The sequence below is a fragment of the Lonchura striata genome, chromosome 5 (genome assembly GCF_046129695.1).
Source record: "Lonchura striata isolate bLonStr1 chromosome 5, bLonStr1.mat, whole genome shotgun sequence".
In the NCBI taxonomy this organism is placed as follows: domain Eukaryota; kingdom Metazoa; phylum Chordata; class Aves; order Passeriformes; family Estrildidae; genus Lonchura; species Lonchura striata.
The window spans coordinates 72,140,268-72,167,044 of record NC_134607.1 but is presented as its reverse complement, the minus strand read 5'-3'; the positions used below and the strand labels follow the sequence as shown (position 1 = coordinate 72,167,044).

The 26,777-nt window shown below is 49.8% G+C and overlaps 1 protein-coding gene across 1 annotated transcript in view; it reads left to right on the top strand.

Moving 5' to 3' along the window:
- The window catches only part of NRF1 (nuclear respiratory factor 1), a 63,167-nt gene that overhangs the window by 28,863 nt on the left and 7,527 nt on the right, over nucleotides 1-26,777 (top strand). The window contains exons 6-10 of the mRNA XM_077783724.1: nucleotides 139-297; nucleotides 1,157-1,351; nucleotides 4,573-4,674; nucleotides 9,256-9,413; nucleotides 10,840-10,964. Of these exons, the coding sequence (XP_077639850.1) occupies nucleotides 139-297; nucleotides 1,157-1,351; nucleotides 4,573-4,674; nucleotides 9,256-9,413; nucleotides 10,840-10,964 (739 nt within the window). The remainder of the gene's footprint in view (nucleotides 1-138; nucleotides 298-1,156; nucleotides 1,352-4,572; nucleotides 4,675-9,255; nucleotides 9,414-10,839; nucleotides 10,965-26,777) is intronic.

Genomic DNA, 26,777 nt, shown 5'->3' with positions numbered 1-26,777 from the left:
CCACCTTCCTTGGGTTTTCAGGCCTCTTCCAGTTGGTGGCTCCAAGATGGAAGTTGAACGCGATAATTCCGTACGACGCACCTCAAAACTACCCAAGATGTGAATTCTAAACACCTCTCAACCTTCTGTTTGTTCCAGGCACAGCTGAGAGCCTTCATCCCCGAGATGCTGAAGTATTCCACGGGTCGTGGGAAGCCAGGCTGGGGCAAGGAGAGCTGCAAGCCCATCTGGTGGCCCGAGGACATTCCGTGGGCCAACGTCCGCAGCGACGTCCGCACGGAGGAACAGAAGCAGCGGGTGGGTGCCTCCCTGTCTGCTCCAAATGGAGCACAGGGGGCTGCAGGCTGGCTTTTGGCAGTGGTTTTTGCCTTGAGGGACAGAAGAAAAGGTCTGTGTGATGGCCTCCTGAAGGAGGGAGGGGATGCTGTCCTGTTCAGAGCAGCAGCAAGGGAGCTTTGTGCTTCAAGGAAAGAGTCGTGGATGTGCAGTGGAGCCAGGGAAAATGAGAGAACCAGGTGAAAAAGTAAAGTTTAAATCGACCTGTCACAGAGATAAAGCCACCGTGGTGTGGAGGCAGCAGGACCTGTGCAGGCTGGTTCAGGGCTGGTTGGGTGGGGAGGTTGGAAATGGCGCTGTGGCAGCATTTTGGTGCTGTCCCAAATCACCCTGGTTTTCTGCTTGGGGTCACAGAATGGTTTGGGTTACAAGGGCCCTTTTAAAAGTCTTCTCCTCCAACCCTGCACTGAGCAGGGCCACCTTCACTGGATCATGGTGGCTCTCCAGGGGGATTCCTCAGGGGAAGGAGGGGATGAGCAGACTTTTCTCATCCAACCCTGCACTGAGTAGGGACACCTTCACTGGATCATGGTGGCTCTCCAGGGGGATTCCTAGGGGAAAGGAGGGGATGAGCAGACTTTTCTCCTCCAACCCTGCACTGAGCAGGGACACCTTCACTGGATCATGGTGGCTCTCCAGGGGGATTCCTCCGGGAAAGGAGGGGATGAGCAGAGGGAGATTAAATATTGGGGTTGCTCATTTGGAAATTGCTGCAAACCACCCGGCAAAGCCCAGTGAAGACACACATGCAAATCCCAGCGCCGAGCTGCTCCAGAACCCTTCCCTGGGCTGACCATGCTCTGTTCCTTCCTGCTGGAAGGTGTCCTGGACCCAGGCCCTGCGGACCATCGTGAAGAACTGCTACAAGCAGCACGGGCGCGAGGACCTGCTCTACGCCTTCGAGGACCAGCAGACCCCGCAGACCACGACCACGCACAGCATCGCCCACCTGGTGCCCTCCCAGACCGTGGTACAAACCTTCAGCAACCCCGACGGCACCGTGTCCCTCATCCAGGTGAGAGCAGCCCCCGGCTGTCCCGTTTCCAGCGCCTCAGCCAGCTGCTGGAAGGAAACTCAGGAGCTCAGCTTGTCCTTGGGGGATTTTTGCCTTTATCGTGTCTTCCCCCACGGCAAAGATCCCCGTCCTCATCCTCTCTCTTCCCAACTCCCACCCCTTGTTCTCCTGTGCAAGGATTTCTGTCATGTGGTCAAAAAAATTCAGGGATTTGACCCGAGTTTAGTGGATCTACTTACAACAAATCCAGTCCCTGGTGCCACCACAAAACACCTGTGGTGGCAATGGGAGGAGAGGTGGTGGAACTGCCTTCCTTTAATGGTATGAGATGTAGTTTAATTAGCTACATTTCAGGTATTTTATATTTATATTTCTTTTTTTAAATTATCTATCTGTCTATCTCAGGCCCCAGGTCTTCATCTGGCCCATGAAATGTATTATATTTATTACAAACACCAAATACATATATATATATTTTATATATATATATTTTTAAAAATATATATATATATATAGATTAGGTATTTCTGTGCCTCAGGTCTTCATCTGACCCATGAAGTGTATTATATTTATTACAAACACCAAATACATATATATATATAAATATAGATATATATTTTATAGATATTTATATAGAAGATATATATCTATATATAGATCAGGTATTTCTGTGCCTCAGGTCTTCATCTGACCCCTGAAGTGTATTATATTTATTATAAACACCAAATACATATTTGTCCTCATGGAATACAGATTCTTCCCACACTATTCTTAGCTCAGTGCTGCTGCTGCTTTCCCTGTGTTCCCTGTGTGGGAAGGCAGATTCTGGCAGCTCAGGATGTCAAAAAAATTAGGTTTTCTCTTGAAACTTCCCACAAACTCCTTGTGGGAGTGAGAATTGAACCTCAATTTCCCCTGTACCCCCAAACCACCACTGGTGGTGGTTCCTAACCAGGCCCAGCACTTTGTGCCTCTTGAGCATCACATTTTTAGTGAAGTCTCAGACATACTTTTCTGATATAATGCAGATAAAAACTGAGTGTATGAGCAGGGTGTTTTTTCCCAAATGAAGCTTTTCAGTGGCTGTTGGAGTTTTCTGTTCCCCACCAAGGCCCAGCAGACTTGCCAGGCTGGTTCTCTTTGCTCACCTGTCCATACAATCTCCCTTTGACTGGTGTCCTTTCAGGTGCTGGACACCTGAGATCCCATTGACTTCCTGGCATTTATATTTCATTCTCCTCCAAGACAAAGCTGCCCATCTCCCTGCCTTTGTCCTTTCCCAGCTGTTAAACGGGGAAAAGATCATTTCCAAAGGGGTGGTGAGGAGGAGCTCATGTTTGCTGAGGTGCCTGGAGATAAGTCCCAGGGAAATGGGGAGCAAAGAGGGTGTGCAGGGAATTCTGAGCCACTGCTGGCTGGCTGGGAGAAGGGAGCTGACTCCACCATGCTCCCACAGCTGCTCTTCCTGAGGCTGGGAGGCTGCTGAGACCTTCATGGGCACAGGGGACAGCACGAGGGATGTGCAAAACTTGGTTCCAGTCTGGGAGCTGCCACGGATTAACCTTGGGATTCCTCCCCCTTGGGAGGAATTCCATGTTTTCTGTGAGCTCTGCAATTACAATTAGTCACAGAATCATGGAATTTGAGGGGGTTGGAATTGACCTTAAAGATCCTCTGATGTGGCAGTCCATGGCTTCCCTCTGGCTGCCCTGGGACCCTGGCAGGGGTCAGGAACCCCCTGGACAGAGCCCCCAGAGACACTGGCTGTGATCTCTGTCCATGGAAAAGAGTTTTCAATCTTACAGGATCAATTACCAGCTCTGAGTGTTTGATATCAGTAATAATTAAGTGTGGCATGGGTGCAAAAGGAAAATTTTAGGATTCTAGATTAAGAGTCCAAAGCAGGACAAGATGGAGGAAATTGGGTGTGCCTTGTCCTTTTTCTCCTTCTTCATGTCCTCCATGTCTCACTGTGGTGTTGGCATTTTTCTGTTGGTTCAGGCTGGGGACACACTGTCCAACGTGGGTGACAGATATTGGCACGTTATTGTAAATCCAGCCCAGGGAGTTTCTGGTATTTAATGTTTGTAACATCCCACTGAGGGCAGAGCCCCACACGCTGCCCTGCAGGACAGAGCTGGGCAGGGCAGCAGAACATGTGAGAGAGAAATAGAATAAACAAACTTGGAAGCAGCACAGATGAATTATCACTTCTTCTTTGGCAGCAGGGCTGACAGACAGAGACTTTCTACAATCTCAGAATCATCAATACCACAGATTCTGACACTCCATTGCCAGGGGCAGGGCACCTTCCACCATCCCAGGCTGCTCCAAGCCCTGTCCATCCTGTCCTCGGACACCTCCAGGGATGGGACATCCACAACCTCCCTGCACCACCCACACAGTCAATTCCTTTTAATTATTTTAATCCGGCAGCTTTTTGGTGCTGTCCCAAATCACTGTGGTTTTCTGCTTGGGGTCACAGAATGGTTTGGGTTACAAGGGCCCTTTTAAAAGTCTTCTTATCCAACCCTGCACTGAGCAGGGCCACCTTCACTGGATCATGGTGGCTCTCCAGGGGGATTCCTTGGGGGAAGGAGGGGATGAGCAGACTTTTCTCCTCCAACCCTGCACTGAACAGGGACACCTTCACTGGATCATGGTGGCTCTCCAGGGGGATTCCTGAGGGAAAGGAGGGGATGAGCAGACTTTTCTCCTCCAACCCTGCACTGAGCAGGGCCACCTTCACTGGATCATGGTGTCTCTCCAGGGGGATTCCTTGGGGAAAGGAGGGGATGAGCAGACTTTTCTCCTCCAACCCTGCACTGAACAGGGCCACCTTCACTGGATCATGGTGGCTCTCCAGGGGGATTCCTCGGGGACACGAGGGGATGAGCAGACTTTTCTCATCCAACCCTGCGCTGAGCAGGGCCACCTTCACTGGATCATGGTGGCTCTCCAGGGGGATTCCTTGGGGAAAGGAGGGGATGAGCAGACTTTTCTCCTCCAACCCTGCACTGAGCAGGGCCACCTTCACTGGATCATGGTGGCTCTCCAGGGGGATGCCTTGGGGAAAGGAGGGGATGAGCAGAGGGAGATTAAACGTTGGTGCTGCTCATTTGGGAGTTGCTGCGACCCACCCGGCACAGCCCGGTGGTGAGGCAGCCGGTGAGCCCCGCTGGCCCCGGTGCCGTGACAGCCGCGCTCTCTCGTCCCCACAGGTCGGCACCGGAGCCACGGTGGCCACGCTGGCCGACGCCTCGGAGCTGCCCACCACGGTCACCGTGGCACAGGTCAATTACTCGGCGGTGGCTGACGGGGAGGTGAGGCTCAGGGCTCTGCCAATGCTATTTTATATATGTATAAATTAAAAAAAATACTATATAATGTATATAATGTATATAATGTGATCTATATCATGTGTAAAAATAATATAATATATATAATATAATACAATATATAATATATTATAATACCATATATAATATAATATATTATATATTGTATATATAATATATAATATATAATATATAATGTATATATTATATTATATTATATTATATTATATTATATTATATTATATTATATTATATTATATTATATTATATTATATTATATTATATATCATGTATTAAAATAATATATAATATATATAATATATAATTATATATGTAATAATTAATATATATATTATATATATATAATAATATATAAAATTATGTACATAATAGATAAAATGGTAGATATATATGTCATTGTGTACATATGTAATTTCAGCTCAGGATTCTGTAAACAATATTTTATATATATATAAATTTTTTAAAATACTATATAATAGATAGAATATATATTATTATATACTTTATATATATTATTATTATGTATATAATATATAATATATATTATATATAATGTATAAAAATTATATATATAATTATATACATAATATATACAATGGAACATATATATATCACTGTGTACATATGTAATTTCAGCTCAGGACTCTGCAAACACAATTATATATAATTATAATATAATATAATATAATATAATATAATATAATATAATATAATATAATATAATAATATGGACAACATATATATACTTGTATATGATATTTTATATATAATTATATACACAATATATGTAATATAATATATCTAAAATAGTTTATATGTATAATTTTAATATTTATAAAAATATGTAATGCATATAATATACTATGTATAAAATTATATATATAATTATATATTTTGTTTTTCTATAATTATATATAATATGTAATCTAATATTTATATAACTGCGTATAGTATAATACACAATTATACATATAATTATATATATTATTGTGTATATATAATTTTGGCTCAAGACTCTGGAAACACAATTATATATTTTTAAAATAAATTATATTATATATAATATATAAAAAACTGTACATTATATATGGTTTTATATATACAATTTTATATAATATATATAATATATATAATATTTTATTTATAGGTATGTACATAAAATTGTATTTGCATAGTCCTGAGCTGAAATAACAATTCAGTACTTTCTATATATAAAATATAAATTACATTATAAATATAAATTATATTATATACATATATATACATATACACACACACACACACATATATATATATATATATATGTATATATAATTCCACAGTTATAGTGGAAGTCTTAGGTCTGTCCCTCTCTGTCCCTCTCTGTCCCTCCCTGTCCCTCCCTGTCCCTCTGTCCCCCTCTGTCCCTCTCTGTCCCTCTGTCCCTCTCTGTCCCTCTGTCCCTCTCTGTCCCCCTCTGTCCCTCTCTGTCCCTCTCTGTCCCTCCCTGTCTCTCTCTGTCCCTCTCTGTCCCTCTCTGTCCCTCTCTGTTCCTCTGTCCCTCCCTGTCCCTCTCTGTCCCTCTGTCCCTCTGTCCCTCTCTGTCCCTCTGTCCCTCTGTCCCCCTCTGTCCCTCTCTGTCCCTCTGACCCTCTCTGTCCCTCTGTCCCTCTCTGTCCCTCTGTCCCCCTCTGTCCCTCTCTGTCCCTCTGTCCCTCTCTGTCCCTCTCTGTCCCTCTCTGTCCCTCTGTCCCTCTCTGTCCCTCTCTGTCCCTCTCTGTCCCTCCCTGTCCCTCTCTGTCCCCCTCTGTCCCTCTCTGTCCCTCTGTCCCTCTCTGTCCCTCTGTCCCTCTCTGTCCCTCCCTGTCCCTCCCTGTCTCTCTCTGTCCCTCCCTGTCCCTCCCTGTCCCTCTCTGTCCCCCTCTGTCCCCCTCTGTCCCTCTCTGTCCCTCTGTCCCTCCCTGTCCCTCTGTCCCTCTCTGTCCCTCTCTGTCCCTCCCTGTCCCTCCCTGTCCCTCTCTGTCCCTCTGTCCCTCCCTGTCCCTCCCTGTCCTTCTGTCCCTCCCTGTCCCTCCCTGTCCCTCCCTGTCCCTCTGTCCCCCTCTGTCTCTCTGTCCCTCTGTCCCTCTCTGTCCCTCCCTGTCCCTCCCTGTCTCTCTCTGTCCCTCTCTGTCCCTCTCTGTCCCTCCCTGTCCCTCCCTGTCCCTCCCTGTCCCTCTGTCCCCCTCTGTCCCTCTCTGTCCCTCTGTCCCTCCCTGTCCCTCCCTGTCCCTCCCTGTCCCTCCCTGTCCTTCTGTCCCTCCCTGTCCCTCTCTGTCCCTCTCTGTCCCTCTGTCCCTCTGTCCCTCTCTGTCCCTCTCTGTCCCTCTGTCCCCCTCTGTCCCCCTCTGTCCCCCTCTGTCCCTCTGTCCCTCCCTGTCCCTCTCTGTCCCTCTGTCCCCCTCTGTCCCTCTCTGTCCCTCTGTCCCTCTGTCCCTCCCTGTCCCTCTCTGTCCCTCTGTCCCTCCCTGTCCCTCTCTGTCCCTCTGTCCCTCTCTGTCCCTCTCTGTCCCTGTGTCCAGCTGGGGTGTCACGGCGAGAGGTGGCAGCACAGAACAGCTTTGCTGGCCACAACCCCAGTTCCCGTCTCAGCCCTGGGCTGACCTTGAAGCCCTCTGCAGCTGCTTTGGGCTTGTCACAAACCACTTTTATCTCCTGAGAGCTGCAGGAAATCCTTCCAAGGCACCAACAAGCCTGGGTGGAGCTCACCTGGGTGTGGAAGGTGTCCCTGCCCTGGATCTGGGTGGGTTTAAAGTCTTTTTACACCCTCTCAGCTGTGGAATCTCAGCAGCTCAACTTTTCTGGAGACAATCTCAGCTTTTTTTCCTTCTTTCCTTACCCCATCCCTCTTCTGGAACTCCTCGAGCACCTTTGTCATCACTGGGATCTCCCTTCCCACCCAGAATTTCCCTCCCTCCCCATCCTGTGTTGGAATTAACCTTTGCCCAAAGGCAGCAAGATTTCCTCGTGCAAAATTTCACCTTGAGCCTCAAATCACCTCTGCTTTTGTGGATTTTTTAACCATCTCTATCCCAACAAATTGAGTTTTTTTTTTCATCACCCCCTAACACCATTTTTATTTGTGTCTAAGAAGTTCCTAAAAAACGTTTCTGGGGATGGGAGGTGGAGGAGATCTCCACCTTGCAAAGCAGCCAGTAGGATTTGTCAGTAGATCCTCTGCTTTTTTGGTCCAAAGTATGTTTTTAATTCTCCTCCTGGTGGACTTTGTGGCCATATCATCATTATCTCACCAGCTGTGAAGCTCCACATGAAAATATGGGGAAAAATGAGCAACGGGGTGAACTTTAGGTAATACAAAAATTATCTGTGGGAATGTCTGGAATTTTAAATACCTGGGATAAATAAACATTTGCAGCCACCATCATCTTTTATTAAGCAATATGGCTCAATCCCATCCACAGTCACAGCTGCTGTCCAGGTAAATCCTAGATGGGAACATGGACCAATCCCCAAAATGTGCAAATAGAAACAGGGGGGCAAACAGAGCTCATTTCCCCAAGGGATATGATCTGTGCTGGGGCTCCAGCACTGCAGGAACACAGAATTCCAGAATAGCTGGGGCTGGGAGGCACCCTTGGGAGTAATCCAGTCCAAGGCAGGGCCACCCAGAGCAGGTGACACCAGGACACATCCAGGTGGCTTTGGGATGTCTCCAGACAGACTCCACAGCTTCCCCGGGCAGCTGTTCCACAGCTCTGCCACTCTCCATGGAACGAAGTTCTTCCTCATGGTGAGGTGGGACTTGTGTTTTAATTGATGGCCATTAAACACAGCTAATTAATGAACACCCCGGTCTGGCAGGCAGCGATTCAGGTACAACAAAAACTACACTGCCCTGTTTTGTTGAGGATTTGGCAGGACAAGAGGGATTTGGAAGGGCTGGGAGCACAAACCCTGTGAGGGGCTGAGGGAGCTGGGGGTGCTCAGCCTGGAGAAAAGGAGACTCAGGGCTGGCCCCATCGCTCCCACAGCTCCTGGAAGGTGCCTGTGCCCAGCTGGGCTGGGGCTCTGGCTCCAGGCAGCCCTGACACAACCAGAGCACACAGCCTCAAGCTGTGCCCAGGGAAATCCAGGTGGGAGAGCAGGAAAAAGCTTTTCCAGAAAGGTGATGAAGCTCTGGGATGGCTGCCCGGGGAGGTGGTGGAGTCACCAGGCCTGGATGTGTTTGAAAAGCCTGGATGTGGCACTGGGTGCCAGGGGCTGGCTGGGCTCGATGCTCCTGGAGCTTTCTCCCAACCCAGGCATTGTGTGAATTCTGTGAATTCTGAGGTTTTGAGGCCTTTTCTGGATCTTTATGCACTGTGAGCCTCATGGCTGATGGAGGGCTGCAGTGCCCAGCCACATCCTCAGCTGCATCCCAACCTCCCTCCCCTTTTTCCCCGCTCTGAGGGACCGGACACCCGCAGAACTCTGCGAAAACCCATCCAGTTGTCTTTTTGGGAAACAGCCAGCCCTGGAGGGGGGGTGATGCTGATCCTAAAGCCCCTCCCTGTGTTCCCCTGGCAGGTGGAGCAGAACTGGGCGACGCTACAGGGTGGGGAGATGACCATCCAGACGACGCAGGCCTCGGAGGCCACGCAGGCGGTGGCCTCCTTAGCCGAGGCAGCGGTGGCGGCGTCACAGGAGATGCAGCAGGGAGCCACCGTCACCATGGCACTCAACAGGTACCTGGGGAGGGCACAGCTGCCACAACCTGAATTTTCTCCTGCCTGGGTTTCCTTCTGCTGGGGCAGACTTCACCCTGTGCAGGTGGGAAGTCTTTTCCTCAGCGGATTCCTACGGCGGGTGGTGTGTGCAGGATGGCTCCTGATTCCTGCTCTGTTCAGAATCAGGATTTCCTCCTCACGTCACTGGTTTTGGGGTTTTTTTCCTTCCAATCTTTCTGTAGTAGAAGCTGAAGGAGCTGCAGTGGTTATTAGGGTTTTTGGCTGCACTTAGGTTAGCAAGATGTGAGGTGTAGCTCCACAGGTCCATCCGGCAGGACAAAATATCTTTGCTCAGTTCTGCTGAGCTGCTTAAACTCATCCTGCTGTTCCTACAACCTGGCAATGGCTGTGGCACTCCCTGAGGGATAGGAAATCCCAGTGCAGCAGTGAAGGAGGTTCCTCACTGCTGAGGTGTGGACAAGAATTTCCCTCATCCAAACCAGGATCCTGGTTAGAGGCTGTTGGCTGAGCAGCCAAGGGATAGGACACAGCACCAGACCACCCTGCTGGTAGCTGGAATAAAGCTCCAAGACCTTGCTCCATCCAGAAATTGCTGAAGGAATCCCTTTGACCCCAGTTTGCTCCCAAATCTCTGTTGGGATTGAATCCCAAACACACCTAGAACTGTTTCTGCTGTTTATGATGCAGACTTGGGTCCTTCAGATATTTCTTATCTGCTACATGAGTCTGGTCAAATCGACTTGTTTTACTAAATAGTTTCCCTGTAAAATTCCCTTTTAAAAATAAATGGTATTTCCAGGACACTGGAGTTACAGGAAAAAGCCCTATCTCCCCAAATCCAACTTGCTGGATTCTGGAACTTCCCTGTTCTGGAACTCCTTGAACACCTTTGTAGGGCTTTTGGGCCTGGCCTCATTTGTGTGAAGAAATTTAACAGCACTCTGCTGGAAAATAATGAATAATGCTCATTTAAAATAATTATTAAGCCACTGGGCTGGGGAGGAGCTGAAGGCAGAGCTGGTGATGCTGGTCATGGCAGCAGGGCGAGGTGAAGGGGCAGAACCAGGGGTGAAGGGAGAGCTCTGAAATCTGCAGAGCCCCAGGATGTGCCAGTGCCAAAAGTCTGATACCTGAATGCAGAAGCAGGAAGGAGCCACGTGGAATAACTGCTTGGATTGTCCCAAATTTTTATCCAAGTCCCTGTTGAAAGAAAGGGCTGCTCTAAGCACAATCCACCAGAAGCAGCTTCTTCCCATCCATTCCTCCTTCAGTGTTGATTTCCTGCTGCGCATCACTTCATCCAGGCCAGATACAAATTCCCCTGCTCTGGGCTGCTCTCCTGGTGTGTGTTTGCTGGTTAAAATGGAGATTTTTTGGTTTCCCTGGTGCTCCTAACCCTTCTGTCCCCTCTGCACGCCCGCAGTGAAGCCGCTGCCCACGCCGTAGCCACGCTGGCCGAGGCCACCCTCCAAGGAGGGGGACAGATTGTCCTGTCTGGGGAAACTGCAGCGGCGGTCGGGGCGCTCACCGGAGTCCAGGATGCCAATGGTAAGGCCTCTGCAAAGGTTTCCTTTTGGCTTTTTTTATTTAGGCTCTTAAAAACACCCTTTTCCTCTCTTTTAGTTGAAATGGCACGGTTTGGGTGGTAAAATACTCCTCCCTCGCTCAAGGGGTCACTGACAAGTTGTGGGTTTTAATCTCAGGGTGGAATGGGAGCATTAACTCCTTGTTTGCTCCCGTGGTGATGGTGGCTCTGATCTTTCCCTCCTCTGACAAAACCTTAGGGTTTTTTTGGGAAAACTGCTCTGTGATGTGTGTCTGTGCCCAGCACAGGAAGGGCCAGCCTTGATCAATTAACACAATTAGTCGGTGCCATAATAAACTCATCTCCAGAACTCTTAAACCAACATTTTACTACTAATTTCCTGCCCTTCTCAAGGCTTTTTTTCTGTGCTTGGTGGCTGTTCCTGAGTCAGCCCCAGGTCATTTTCGTCCTGCTTCATTTTCCATCTTCTCACCACAGTCAGTCTCTTGATTCCAGGGATTCTCTGTAGCATTTCTCACCTGTTCATTTCTCACCTGCCTTCTATCAAGTCTGGTGACTTTTGCAGCTCTTCAAACTAGAATTAAAACTGTAAATCTGTAAAATCCAGTTCAAGAGATGAATGGAATATGAAAAGGTGCCTCGTTGGGGTTCACCCACTACCTCCCGTTGCCCTGTGCTTCAGCCTGCCCCTGGAGGTGTTTAAGGAACACCTGGAAGTGGCACTGAACACCTTGGTGTTGGGTCACAGGTTGGATTCAGTGATCCCAAAGGTCTTTTCCAGCCTGACTCTGGGATAATTTCCGAGCTCAGACTGGTTATTATGCAATTACCCAAGAAACCCACTGGTTGTTTGGGTTAGGTAGAAGGAGGTGTGTCAAAACCAGCTGGAAAAGGGCGCAAAGAGTGAAGCTGTAAAGAAACCTCGAGGGTGGGGCTGTTTGGACAGGAATTGTCAAAGAGAGGCCAAGCACGTGTGGCTGGGTGACAGGACTGTCACTTTGCAGGAAAGCAGAAACCTGCTCAGCTGAGAGCTGCCTTCCATCAGCATCCTCACCCAGCGTGAACACCGAGGTTTAGTTTGCAGCAGAGGAGGGATTTGCCTCGGAGCTGCTTTGATTCCCTTGCTGTGGAGTCAGCCAGCCTGAAGAGGGAGCAGAAATGAAGGGAAATGCCTGTCCCCGGAGCTGGGGATGCATCTGGCACCGAGGGACGAGCAGGATTGTGTTTGTTGTGCCGGCAGCCTGGTGTGAGGGCGATAAGTGCTGTGTGTTTATCGGAGGCAGGATCTGACCCTAGATGCTCAAAACCAGCAACTAATCAGATTTGGAAAAGCAGATCTGCACCCCTGGCTCCTTTTGCTCTGCTTCCAAAATGCTTTCACAGTCTGGATTCCTCTGGATGCTTCCCCTAAAACCTCAAACTCCCCTTCTCCACACCCTCCCTGACTCACTCCACCTCACTCTCCCAGCACTGGCATCATTTCAATACAGGCTGGGCTTTTTTCTTTTTCCTTTTTTTTTCTCCTTTTTTTTTTTTTTCCTAGCAGCCGAGTTGGAAATCAGATGGGATTTAGAGTGCATTAAGAGGAGAGACTGCAGCATTTTCCTGTGAGCACAGCCTCGCCCACAGCCCCTCACTTGGTTTCCACTCTCCTTCGATTTGCTCTAATCTCCGGTGGTATTAAGGGGAAGGGCTTTGGAGTCCTTGGAAGCTCCGTGCTGTTGGTTCCTTACGTAACCAGCTAATATATCTCCCTCAGGGATGGAGGAGATGTTGGTATCCATTGCTGCTGTCTCTGTCTGGGGAGGGAGAGCAGATGGATTTCACTGCCGGCAGGATTTATCTCCGTAGCTGGGCTGGGACTGGGAGCATCCTCCTGGACACCATTTGATGGATGCAGCAGGAAAAATCCACTCTGTGCCCTTCTGTCCAGAGGAGGTGGGAGTGATTTGGAAAAAAATAACTGCCAGAGCCAGAATGGTCCTAACCAGCAAATCCCCCTTCTCGCTGTTGCTTGCAAGGTCTTAATTTGCTGATATTCCCAATAAATGCTTCTTTCTGGGAATGCTCTGATCATTCTGCAGGACTTTTCTGAGGAAAAAAAAACCTGTCTGGAAGGATAGGATAGAAATTTTATCTGCATCTTACTGATAAGGTAAAGGAGATAGTTTGACACCTCCCCATCCCTGGCAGTGTCCAAGGCCAGGTTGGCCAGGTTTGGAAAAACCTGGGATAGTGGAAGGTGTCCCCATGGCAGGAACGAGATGATCTTTAACTCACTTCCAACCCAAACCATTCCATGATTTCTGTGAAAATGTCTGGAGGTCAGGCAAGGTGTTTCTTTCCTGATTTTAGCCATTAAGTGTAGTTAATCTCTTTTATTCTATTTTTTTTTGTTGTTGTTGTTTCTCTCTCACTGTGACATTTTTCCCATCTCCTCTGGAATTATCTGTATAATAATAACAATACAAGATGGCTAAAAAGAGGAGACCTCTGAATTTTCATGGAAATGTTGGAATCTAGGGCTGGATATCTTGCAGGAACTGCGGAAGGGCTGTGGATAATCTTGTGATCTGTTCCATTCCCAGCTGAAGGAAACAAGATCTCCTGCTCCCGTGCAGTGTCAACCCAGCTAAGTGCATTATGGTTTTCCTGCTCCTCAGGAGCATCTGCTGCGAGTGGGGATGCAGGAACTGGTGACCCCACGCTTGGAGGCTCAGATGGTTTTGTTCCTAAGTGGTTGCTATTGAACAGAGGAATATGGAGAGCGAGTGGAGGGCAGTGTGGCAGCAGCAGTCCCTGAAAATGCTGGGAACTGCTCTGCTAAGGAGAACTCTGTGCCCTGGAGCTGCTTTTGGAGGGAGAGGAGCTCGGTGAGCGGCGCTGGAGCATCCTCCTCCCGCAGCCTTTTGTTTGCCATTGATCCGTGGGGCCCTGAGAGCTGCCAGGGCTTCCCGGCTGCATCCTGAAATATTGATGAGGCTCCTGGCAGGGCCGTGCCCGGGAGGGGCAGAGCAGCTCCTGCCCAGGCAGGGTTCATCAGCCTGGGGCAGCACGAATCCAGGCTTCTTGTGGAAGCTGAGAGGAGTGGAGCACTCCAGCTCCAGCTGGGACTCAAAGCAGGGCATGGAATGAGGCGCCGTGGGAAGAGCTGGGAAGGAAGAAGCTGTGGGATCAAGCCATAACCAGGGAATGGATTTCACAGACCGGAGCTTGGCCCAGCCAGAAATCCAATGGATCCTTCTTGTCCCCCTTGGCTGCTCTTTTCCTGTCCCCAGAGCAGATTTTCCTGCTGGATCTCTTCCCCGTGCTGCTGGAGATGCTCCTGGGAGCACAAAGGGGGACACTGAGAGGGGTCCTGCCCTTCTCCATCCCAAAAATCCAATCCCTGCTCTCCATACAAGCAGAGGGGGCTGTGTTCAGGGCTGGGCTGAGCCAGGATCTGTGAGGAGCATTAGGGTCTGACGTGGGCAGGGATTAGAGAGCTCCCTGCTTTCACAAGCCCCGGAAGGAGGCATCAGCTCTCTTGGGTTTTGGCTTCTTTTTTCTTCTCCTCTCAAGGCTGCATCTCTCAAGCTCTCAAGACGATATTTTGTGTTCAGATTTAGGTGTTTATTATTTCTTATTTATAATACAAGTGGTGAGTTCTGCAGCATTCTACTAACAAGCTACAAAAGGTCTTTTAAGGCTAAGCTATCCAATTAAAAAATTACACCTAAATTATTTTCACTTTTAACTTAATAACCGATCACTCAAAGTCTGCAATGCAGACCTTTTTGTCTAATTACAAAATACTACTTAAACTTACGAAGATGAAGGTGAAGAACAACTAGCCACTGCCCTAAAACTTCTATCTCACCCCATATATATTGTTATATTCTAAAACGTTACATTCTTAAGTTTTCCACCATGTAATATCACACACTTCTAATCAAACTACACACCCATAATTTCAGTGCTACCAATCAATTTTGGAAGCTTTCTCCACGGCCCCAGGTCAAATATAGTATTTTCCTGTGGCTCTGTGCCCTTCAGCACAGAAAGTTTAAAATTCTCAGCACCCAGGACTCCAACACGCGCAGGATAAAGGAGCCTCAGCGGAGTTTGGGGTGACAGCACCACACAGAACTGCTGCTCCAGGTGGTGATTTCTGTGTGGGAAGAGGTTTAAATGGTGGAAAAGCTTCGGTTCTGGGCCAGCTTCCCACACAAAGTCAGCAGGTGGGAAGTGTCCCCAGGCTGGGCCGTGCAGATGGGAAATGGGAACGCTGCTCTGGCAGCTCCGGGCCTGGAGCTGTGTCCCTGCCGGTCCCACCCGGCTGTTTGCAGATGAAAACACATCCAGGAGGGAAAGGCAGGACTGGGATCCTGCTCCCTGTGCTGGGTGTGTCTCCCAGAGGGCAGGAACACAGATGGGAAAACCCGGCACAGGTTTGGGATTCCTCGGGACAGGGAGGTGCAGCACGGATGGCTTTTTCACATGAGAAACATATTTATAAATTTAATCTGGGGGAGGCTTAGGGGCTGCAAATGTCACTTTTTAAAAAGGAGTTTTTTATGTTTTTCCTGTTGGATCTCCTTTTTAGGGAAGATGGAGCCAAATGAGTTGCTAGCGGCATGGCAAAGTGCAGATCAGCATGTTTGCATCCAGGAGGACAGGAAGGAAAGAGTGCAGCTTTTTGTAGGGCCTCCCTGGTGGGAACAGAATTTTTTTATGAAGGTTTACCCTGAAACAGGTAGGATTTAATCCCAATCTGAAGGAAAGGTGAGGAAAATCCTTTTTGCAGGTGTGTTTCAGATGAGAGGGTAGAAGAGAAGCCAGTGGCAGCAGCCAACCAGGAGAGCAGAAGAGTGAATTCCTGGGTTTGCTGAGCAGCTCCAGGAGCGGAGAGAGGTGTTTCCTAGAGGAGAAATTGCTGTGTATCAATGAATAATTATCAGCAATGGAGCTGTTGGGCTCTGAGTGAAATACCTTGGCATAAGCCTCAGTTAAAAGGAGCTTAATCTGTGTCAGGTCCTGGTCTCTTCTCCCAGGGAACAACGACAGGACCAGAGGAAAGGGCCTCAAATTACATCAGGGAGGTGTAGGGAAAAAATTCCTCATTGAAAGGCACTGAAATTCCTCTCTTGTCAGGCATTGGAACAGGGCAGGGCTGGAGTCCCCATCCCTTGGGGGATTTCAAATCCATGTGGATGTGGCACTTGGGGATGTGGGGTCGGGCTGTGCTCCAGGGAACAGGGACAGGAGGAGAGGGAACGGCCTCAGGCTGGGCCAGGACAGCCTCAGGGGGGATTTTAGGGAAAATTCCTTCATGGAAAGGTTTGTCCAGCCCTGGCACAGCTACCCAAGTTAGGGCTGGAGTCCCCATTCCTGGAGGGATTCCAAAGCCCTGTGGATGTGGCACTTGGGGACGTGGGGCAATGGTGGCCTTGGCAGTGCTGGGGGATGGTGGGACTCGGTCTGGGAGGTGTTTTCCCACCTTCATGATTCCATGATTCCAAGGACACTCACTCCCCTGCATGTGCCCTGTAGAGAGGGGGTTCCTGACTGCATCCCGTGCCCACCCCCATTCCCTGTTGTTGGTTTTTTTAGTTTTTATCAAGATGGGGTAATGCTAAGTGATCAGTATTAGAAGTAATTTGAGCATTGTGTGGCAAAAGCTCATAGGCTGAAAAACATTTACAAAGTATTGCAACCAAAAATTAAGTCAGCTTCTGATGGAATAGCGTTGAGTTTTACATCCCTTGTGCCTCACCATTCATCAGAACTGCTAACAGAATAAAATCTCTTTGAACACCTCTCAGTTAGATACCCCATCTCTATAATAAAAGCTGGGAAAACCAACCAACGCTTTTGTTGGCTCTCTGCTGGGTGTGACCACAAATGCCAACAAATCAAACGTTGGCATTTTGGGGCACCAACCACAGCTGCGATGCCACCACCAGGAGAGCCAAAAGCATCCCCCAGCCATCCAGAGCTGCTGCTTGCCCACCCTGGCACAAAACCATCCCCCAATCATCCATAAGTGCTTCTTGCCCACCCTGGCACAAAACCATCCCCCAGCAATCCAGAGCTGCTGCTTTCCCCCCCTGGCACAAAATCCCCTAGTCATCCAGAGCTGCTGCTTGCCCACCCTGGCACAAAACCATCCCCCAATCATCCATAAGTGCTTCTTGCCCACCCTGGCACAAAAGCATCCCCCAGCCATCCAGAGCTGCTCTTTGCCCACCCTGGCACAAAACCATCCCCCAGCCATCCAGAAGTGCTGCTTGCCCACCCTGGCACACCCTGCCCTGCCCTCTGAAGCCAGCCCTGGCTGGCTGCCGGCGTTAATCCCGCTGGCCCCGTGACGTGGGGCTGTCACGGCTTTGCTCTGACATCCTGGCCCTGCTGATGAGGCGGTGCTGCTGCTGCCGATTAGGATTTGTCTGCCCACCAACCGTGGTTAAAAATAGTCCCTCCTGTCCCTCCTGTCCCTCCTGTCCCTTCTGTCCCACATCCCTGGCTGGAGCTTCCCCGGAGCTTCCCCCGATCCCGCTCCAGGTGTGGGGTGGAACCGGCCCCGCACAACCCAGCAGGGGCTGGAGGTGGATTCCTTTAGTCTTCCTTGATAGCAACACAGAATGGTCATTTCTGGGGACACTTTGGCCTTTTGGGGTAGAAAAACATCATTTTATTGTCTTTATTCAGCCTGGAGAAGAGAAGGCTCCAGGGAGAGCTTACAGCAGCCCTCCGGTGTGGAATGGGGACTTTGAGGAGTGAGGCTTACAGGAATGGCTTCCCACTGTCTGATGGGATTTTGGGAAGGAATTCCAAGCTGGGAGGGTGGAGGAGGCCCTGGCACAGGTTGCCCAGAGCAGCTGTGGCTGCCCCTGGATCCCTGGAATGTCCAGGGCCAGGCTGGACAGGGCTTGGAGCAAACTGGGACAGGGGGAGGTGTCCTTGCCATGAGGGCAGGGGACTGGAGCTGGATCTTTAAAATCCCTTCCAGCCCAAAGCATTCTGTGATTTTTGGGGATATTTGGATATGATGAGCACCTGGGATGTTCCAAGGCCTCTCTCCTCTTCACAGAGTGCCTGAGGAGCACAAGGAGCCTCCCGGGTGGTTTTGTGCCCCTGTTCTGTATCCAAGTCTCACATGAGGTCTCCAGGCTGCTCTTTGAGAGCACAGAGGAAGGAGGCAGCGCCCTGGGGAGGCCTCAGGAGTGACTCAGCTCCTGATGCTGCCCCAAAAAGCCAGCAGCCATTTCTGCTCAGCGTTTCCATGCCAGGGTTCTCAACATCCCAAAAGGGAACCCCTTCCCTGGGGCAGGGAGCCACCTCCGAGGCCTTTCCTTGGACAGCTCCATCCCTTCCATCATTTCTCCCACTCCCTTTTCCTGGGGAGCTCCCAGCCCCTAAATGAGCCTGGCCTTGTCTCCTGGCTTCTCCCTGACCTCCCAGCATCTCCAGCACCTCCCCTGCCCTCCCCGTTTGCCCTCCCCTGGTGAGTTTTGACATCCATTGCTGTGATCAGGCAGTTGAGCCTTACAGGCTGCCCAGCTGTCACAGCCCAGGCCATTTACCTTCCACGTGTCCTGAATTAGGGGAAATGGACAGGAGGGCTGGGTCTGTTTAAAAATTAAAGCTGATTACAGGGCATTAACATTACATTTAAAGCAATAGACAGCAGCCCTCCTCTCTCTCTCTCAGCATAGCTGCAATATGTTCCCTTTTGTTCTGGGCTGCAAGAGGGAAGGGAGCAGGACTGCTAGCGACTCCAGGCTGGGCAGGATTTCTTCTTTAGCCATAAATTTTGAAAGAGGAGCTGCCTGTTGGCTGGTGCAAGAATTTAAAGCGGGTCTGACTACCTCAAGCACTTCCCATCTTTGCCATGCTAACAGGAAGCCGAAGTTCTTTTGGCTGATCCTGAATTTCCCTTGGAAAAGTCAGATGATCTGACTGTCTTCTGAGTTGTCATGTTGAGAAATTTCATATTTGATGGATTCTGGTTATTTTTTTTTTGTTAAATCTCACAATTTGCATGGTGACTCTTTCTCCCAAAACCAGGAATTAGTCAGTCTGGAACACTCTGAATGTGATGCTTGACTGGGACTCCTGGTGGGTTTGGGTTGGATTTGAAGCCTGTTTGTTTGGTGGATTTGTATGATATTTTTCCAGGCTTCGGCACTTTTATCTCACGGCCCCTCAGGAATTCAGGTGGCTTCAGAAGGAGCTGCTCAGTGCAGGGTGGGTGCTGAAAAGAGGCCTTTTGGCAGGTGAAGGGATGCTTCTGTATTCCTTGGATCCTGCTTTTCTCTGTCTTCAAGAAACCAAAGCTCCAGGGAGAGCTCAGAGCCCCTGGCAGGGCCTGAAGGGGCTCCAGGAGAGCTGCAGAGGGACTGGGGACAAGGATGGAGGGACAGGACACAGGGAATGGCTCCCACTGCCAGAGGGCAGCCAGGGATGGGAGATTGGGAATGAGGAATTCCTGGCTGGGCTGGGATTGCCAGAGCAGCTGGGGCTGCCCCTGGATCCCTGGGATGTCCAAGGAAAGGCTGGGCAGGGCTTGGAGCACCCTGAGACAGTGGAAGGTGTCCCTGGCTATGGCAGGGAGTGGCTGCAAGGACCTTAAAAGGTCCTTTCCCACCCAAACCATTCCATGGTTCTATGAACTCTTAGTGACTTTTCATTTGGCTTTACCACCACCAACATTCACATTAAATTCCAGGGGTTTTTTTCCATTATTGTGTCAAAATCCCCAAAAACTTGGCTTTGGGAGCCAACAGGGCTTTCCTCGCCCTGTCTGGGTGTCTGGGGCTGTCAGGGCCCATGGCTCTGTGGCCACAGCAAATTTTTTGGGGTATCTGCAGTAGGTGGGAATTTTAATCCTTGGACAAGCTCCTGTCTAAAAGAGATGTGCTTGAATCCAAGCAGGAAAGGGATGGCAGCCAGGAGAGTTGGCATCTTTTCCTAAATCTGGAAGCACAGAGCTGGACAGACAAACATTTCCTTGTTTGCCACTGTTTTCAGCCCAGGGGTGGGGATGGAAAGGATGGAGGTGTTTCTGCAGGGTGTCTGCAAGCAGATCTCAGCAGTGCCACCCTCTGGGATCGGTGTTTTGGCTCCCGGATAGGGAATTGCTCTCCTGACAAGCTGCACCTCTCCAGCCTGGTGCTGTTTTATTTATAACCCTTGGCTTAGGGAGAAGGACACAGATGGGGGCAGAAATCCAGCTCTGCCCAGCCCTGCATCTCTCCTGACCCATCAGAAGTGCTGCTGAGTCCTTTTTCCAGGTCTCCTCCTCCTCCTCCATGCTTAACCTATCCTGGATCAGAGGCTTGGCAGAGCTTGACCAGCAGAGCTTCTTCAGGGGGTCCAGATAGGGTTGTGGTGCTCCTGGAAGGCACCACCAGCCCGGGGAAAGCAGCTTTGTGCCATTTCTGCTGGACACATCTGTGCTGGGTGTGGAGCTGAACTTTCAAACCCACCAGTGTGGAGCTGGGTGGATGAAAGAATGAAAGAAAGATGAAGCCAAAATCAAGACCAGCTCTGCTTTGCTGCTCCTTTCTCCAGGATAAAATTCCTGTGTGCTGGATTCTCCCTGTAGTAACAACTCGTTCCAAACTATCTGAAGCATGTGGCAGCCCCGCCTCAGCTTTTTGAGCCCATCTCTGGCAGATCTTCCAGCTTAACAGCAGAGATCCCAGGGCAGTTTCGTGCTGCTGGCACCGTCTCTGCTCATCCTGCTCCTCCAGGAAACCCCAAAAAGAGGTACCAGCTCTCCCTCCTGTGAGCTGCTGCCCAGAGCAGAGCTAAATTTGTGCCTGGAGCTCAGGGCAGTTCCTTCAGCTGAGGATGGGCAGTGCTCTCCACAGCTGTGGAGCATCTCCCAGTGCAGATTTAGGCAGATTTGGGCAGATTTTGGCTTGCCTCATCCCCACCCGTGGTGGGAAGGCACAGTGCTGCACCACGGGCAAGGCTGGGGCGGTCCCTGCTGTTCCCACCTGTGCCGTGCCACTCCTTGCACCACCCAAGGAATTCATTACCTGTGACCGCCCTGGGCAGATGGAGACCCCCCTGCACCCCCACGGCAGAACCTGCTGCAATCTGCTGGTAGGTGACAGCAGGGCACAGCTCCTGCCATCCCTGCCAGGTGCGCCGGAGCTGGGCTGGCTCAGGCCACCCTCTCCACCCGCAGAGCTGAAAATGTCGCTGCAGGGGAAAGCTGGAGGCTCGTCTGACCCGGGGGCACTCTGCGAGCTGCGGGCCCTTAATGGCTCTCAGTGGGTGCAGGGTGCAACCTGATCCAAATGGGAAGCTGGCTGAAATCCCAGCAAGCTGTCGGTGATGGGCTTTGTGAGCAGCCCCGGGGAAGGAGAAATGCCCTGCCTGAAGCTTGGGGCTGCTCCCTGCACTGAGGTTTGCTGCCTCTTCATTTACCAAGCTCGTGGCCCTTTGTTTTATGCCAAAGTTTCCTCCCTGAGGGCCACTTGTGGTTTCTGTTCTCCCTGGATCCCTGCTCCTCTTTGGAATGTGCATTCCCCGCTTCCTGGATGGACTTCTCCAAACTCCAGGTGGCTGTTGGCTTTCTTTGCCTTGAAAAGTGCTCAGCCCCTCTTTTCTGAGAGCTTCAGCTGCTGCTTTAGCCGGCTCTGACCTCCCAAGTTCCTCTATTGCTTTTTCCCCAGCACATCCAGAGGATCACTTGGTGCCTGGATTTATCCTCCCCATTGGATCTCAGGAGCAGGGTCTGATTTTAAAGCCTAAAAGCACAGCCCCATCTGTCCTATGCCTCTGGGGCATAGTAAAGAGCCCTGTCCTGCAGCCCCCCGAGACTGGGAGCAGAAAGGTTTTCCTCGTGCACCAGCCCTGCCCTGGCAGAGAGAGGAAGGTGGGAGGTTTTAATGAATTTCCCCAAGTGGCTGCACTGAACTTGCAGATTTCTGTTTTCCCAAGTGAAGCTCTTTCCTCTTCCTTGCCGTTCAGCCGTTGGATTTGGGGTTGGGGAGGACATTTCCTGGGTGTTATTTGAGGCATCAGCAGGTTGCACAAGAGTCTGAAGAGATGCAGCTGCACCTTGGTGTCCCTTGGCTGGTGACCGGCGGGTGGCTTTGTCCCAGCCACCGGTGAGCACCCAAGGCACATTTGTCAACATGAGGACTCCTCCAGCTCCCAGCACTTTGCTTGGAGCCTGTCCATGGACAGCAGTGGGCTGTCCCTGTGATGTGGAGTCCAGCTGAGCAGAGGGGAGGAGGTGAAACCACCTTCCCTTGCCCTCTGACCGTCGGGAATGCTTTTCCCACAGCCTGGTGTCCCTTGGGGATGGCAGTGGCAGAGGAGGGTGATGTGTCTGTCCCTGTCTCCCAGTGACCTTCTCAGCTCATGGAGACAGCTTGGCTTTGCTGTAAAGCAGCTCATGTGACAGCAGTAATCCTCAGCAGCTAAACAGCTGTGCAGGAAGATTCCAGGGAATCGCCCTATTTTCCCTGCTCCACACACCGGGGCAGGAGGCTGGCACAGGCTGCACGAGCCCATCCCCACTGGATGCCTCTGGAAGCATTCCTGAAAAGCCAGGCCAGGAGCCCTCACTTCCAGGATTCCTCCTGGGAGCCCTCCTGGAGCTGCACAACAGGTTCCAAGATTTTTAAAAAAACCATTTCTCCCCAAGTGGTTTCCTCTGGATATTTTCCAAAACCATGAGTGGCATTTTTAAGCCCGAATTTGACTTCTGCCTCCCACCCTCCATATCTTTTGGCATAATATATTCCCTCTCAGTTATACAAATTCCTCTCTCTGGGTAACACTTTCTGATGGCTCATGTGGACCCTCTCCTGCTCCTGGGATACTCACTGGACTTTTTGCCATCTGCCCATGGGAAGTTCAGTTCTGCCCTGGAGAAGATACCAGGCTGAGGGAGCTTGGAATTGGTTTTAATGGGAAGATACAGGCTGAGGGAACTTGGAATTGGTTTGAATTGGAAAATAAAGACTGAGGGAGCCTGGAATTGGTTTGGATTGCAAGATACAGGCTGAGGGAATTTGGAATTGGTTTGGATTGGAAGATAGAGGCTGAGGGAGCTTGGAATTTGAATTGGAAGATAGAGGCTGAGGGAGCTTGGAATTGGTTTGAATTGGAAGATACAGGCTGAGGGAGCTCAAAATTGGTTTGGATTGGAAGATACAGGCTGAGGGAGCTCAGAATTGGTTTGAAATCAATCATGGGTTTATGATTCCCATCCCCAGCTTACAGACTGGAGCAAACTTCCTTTCCCTGTGGGTTTGCCCCCTTGTTACCACAGATCCCTGAACTTCCCCATCTCCATTTTCCCCATGATTTGAACCTCCCAGACCTCCCAGGGGAAGTTCAGTGACTGTGTGCTGGTGCTGACAAGTCCAAGGAGCTGATGACAGCTAAGGCAGGTGGCTTTAGCCTGAGATCCAGGTTCCTGCACCTCACAGGCAGCAATTCCCCTCAGTTCCCTGCAGGAATGAGGTGTTTGGGATCAGGTGGGCAGCAGTTGCTTCGCAGCCGTGGAACCCCTGGGTTTCTTGAGCAAGAAACCACCAGCAGGATGTTTGTGGCTGCAAGAAATTGTCCACCAGTGGCCTGAGACAATCCCTTATTTCATGTAAGCCACAGCCCAGCCCTCGGGAGGGACCATCTGTTCCTGTGGCCTAGGACAGATTTGAGCCCGAGCCCTCGCAGTGAAAGGCTCTCTGCTATTCCCCTGAGCCTCCTGATCTCTTCCCTTCCACCTCTTCCCATCGGGGGGTAAAAAAACCAAAAACCCCAAAGCTTTGTACTCCCAAGCATTAGGGGAGCTCTAATTGGCGTGTCAGTTGGGACTGCTGCGTTTAAGTGGTGGACATGGAGCTAATGGAAGTGGAATTTTATTGCTGGCATAAATAGGGGATGTTCAGCTCCTTTGAAGGCGCAGGGATCAGCAGCTGGGGGGGGTTTCTGTTCAATCAGAGCCAGCACTGAGTTTGGTCCCTGTTATTTCCCATTGCTTTGACCCATGGATGAGTGATGAAGTCCTTCTCAGAGGTTCCTGGTGTAATTCCAAATAGGAATTACATGTTAAGAGCTTTGAAGTCCAGCAGAAAATTAAGACTTGGACTCTGACGGGTTTTAGGGTTTGTGTGTGTTTGCTGCTGTTGGAGTTGTGCTTCCTCACCTGTGGGCCTCCCATCTGAGAGAATTTGGGCATGAACCATCCCAGCAAATGAAAAACAGAATTAGTTCTCCAGCCACCACCAGCACAGCTCTTTCATTTTCCAACCTGTTCTGTCTGCCTGGGAAGGGACAGGACGGGCTCTTGCACTGCTTGATTCTCCTGACAAATTCTGTCTGTGTGGGTCCATGTCCCATAAATCTCCATTTTGCACATCCAGGGGGAGACCCACAGGGACAAAACAACTGGAAATCTCCTTTTTGGGAAAACAAACTCATCCCTCTCCCTGCACCCATCGTTGCTTTCTCTTGGTGTGCAAAGGACACTTCCAAACCCCCAGGCCTGGATGGTTGGGACACAAAAGTTCTGTGCCTTCAGTTGCCAGGCCAGAGCCCAAAATGTTTGTTTTTAGCACCAGATGTGCAGAGTTTAAAAGGGAGGAATCTGCCAGAGGCAGCAGCATTCCAAGGATAAATACTCTCAGGAGAGCGAGGTGGGAACCCATCTCACCTGCCGGGCAGCGTGAGACGGTGGTGTACAAAAAAAAAAGGAGGAATGTGGACTGTAAAAACTTGCTCTTTACATGAAGAGTTCCACATCTGAGCCGTGTTTTCGCTGTGATTTATTGCTTACCTTGCTGAGGACGGGCCAGGTCCTACCTGGGGGGAAGCTGTGCTAAACGTGTCCCTTGTCCTATAAAGGACAGGCCGTGGACACGCTGCTGCAGGAGGGGATGTGCTGGTTTAGAGCAGGGATGCTTTTCTAGCTGGATTTGGAGGCTGTGCTTTGAGGAGAAAGGAAAAAAAGGAGCCTTCAGGTGCATTTCCAGCCCCTTTTCCCCTGAGGAAAAAAGCCAAACTTACCTCCTGGTAGCTGGGCAGGACTTAGTGCGAGGTGAGGCTCCAGCAGATCACCACAGCTGCAGCTTTCCATATCAAGCTTTAAATGCCTTCCCAAGGAATTCTCCTCCTCCAAAGGCTCTGCTGGGGGGCTCATGCCACCTCTGTTGGGTTAAGAGCACAGAATTCCCTGGCACAGAGGCACTGATGGGGCACGGGGGGAGGACCCGTGGCGTTGGACCCGCCGCTTGGCCGTGAATGTGCATCCTGTTGTGGCAGGGAAGGCTCCTGGGGAGCAAACCAGCAAAAATGCTGGGAAAATGGCTTTTAGATGGAGCCAGGGCCTATCTGGTTACAGGCTGCCTTTCTGCCAGCACAATGGCTGCTTTATGTCTCCGTGTGCCCAAGGCCTCCGTAGGATGTGCCCGCGTCCGTGCTCGCACGTGATCCGTCGGCACCGGCCCCGCTGCAACCAGCCAGGCCCTCAGAGCCTTAAATCACATGGAGCTCCTCCCAGGCCCCAAGGAGTGCCTGGATTTCATGAACTTCCCAGCCTCGTGCTCCTGGGATATGTAGAAATTCTACTTTGGCAGCCATTTCTGCTCCTCATTCGTCTCTCACGGTGGGAATTGTGGAGAGCTTTGCTGGAGGTGGCCCGAGCTTCTCCGTGATGGATTTCACTGCTTCAGTGCAGACTTTCCTCATTGGGCCTCTCTGGGCCAATTAAACATCTAAATGTTGGTAAAATATCTGGCAGTGCCTTATTCTTACCTCCCACTTTACCTCCCACTTACACACTCAACGTTCTGTGCGGAATTAGAAATATTTTAGTTGCTCTGCCTGATATTGGGGTGCTACTCCTATGTGGGCACTGAATTTTTGCACTCATCCAGTAAACCAAAGGATGCATTTCCTATGAATACATTAATCACCCCACTAAATCCCTCTCTCCAGCTATAGTATTTCTCCTTTTACACTTGCATTTCATTGTCAGGCATCCTAGCAGCAGACTATTCATGTTGCAAGTGGAACGTGGCAGAGGGTTCATCAGGTGAGTGGATTTTTGTGGTGGTAGTTTGGAATGCTGGGATTTAGCTGGTTTTGCACTTGGGCCTTTAGTTCCCTCTTGGTGTTTCTTGGGGTTAAAGGGGCTCTGTCTGTCTGGTTTTTGTGCCTGGACACCATTTGGGGTTGAAATGCCTTTGGGATGTGGTGATATCACATAAAATGGTAATAAAATGGTTTTGTAATTTCAAGTGGTGCCCTGCATGCTTCACACAGTAGCCATTAATAAAAACCTGTGGAAAATACAGGACACTAAAAGCTGTTTAAAAAAGCAGGATAAGAATCCATCTCTTCCTCTGGGAGAGCCCCTGGGGATGTTAAAAGCCTAACAGGGCAGTCAGCAAAGTATTTATGGAAAAATCTACCGGGGATCCCTTTGAGGTGATTGTTCAGAATCTCATTCATGGTTTAACACCTGATTGCTGAGAAGAAGAACGGGCTCTGATTTTTTCTGAGGTGTTTCCTCTCCCTGTGATTTATTTAAAAAATATGGATATTGATCTAGTACCGATATCCAGATGTGACGGACAAAACTCTCTAACAGTTTAAAGTTAGAAAGTGTGTGTTTATTGTGTGTGGGATCGCTCCCAAATCCACACCGCAGCTCCCAGGTGATTACAGAGTCTTTTATCCATACAAGTATTGAATACCCAAAATACAAATACATATTCATCATTTTGCTACATCCCATTCCCCGCTTCGTATGCTAATTACTCCAAAATCTATTAAGCATGTGTAGTTTGTTCCTTGAAATG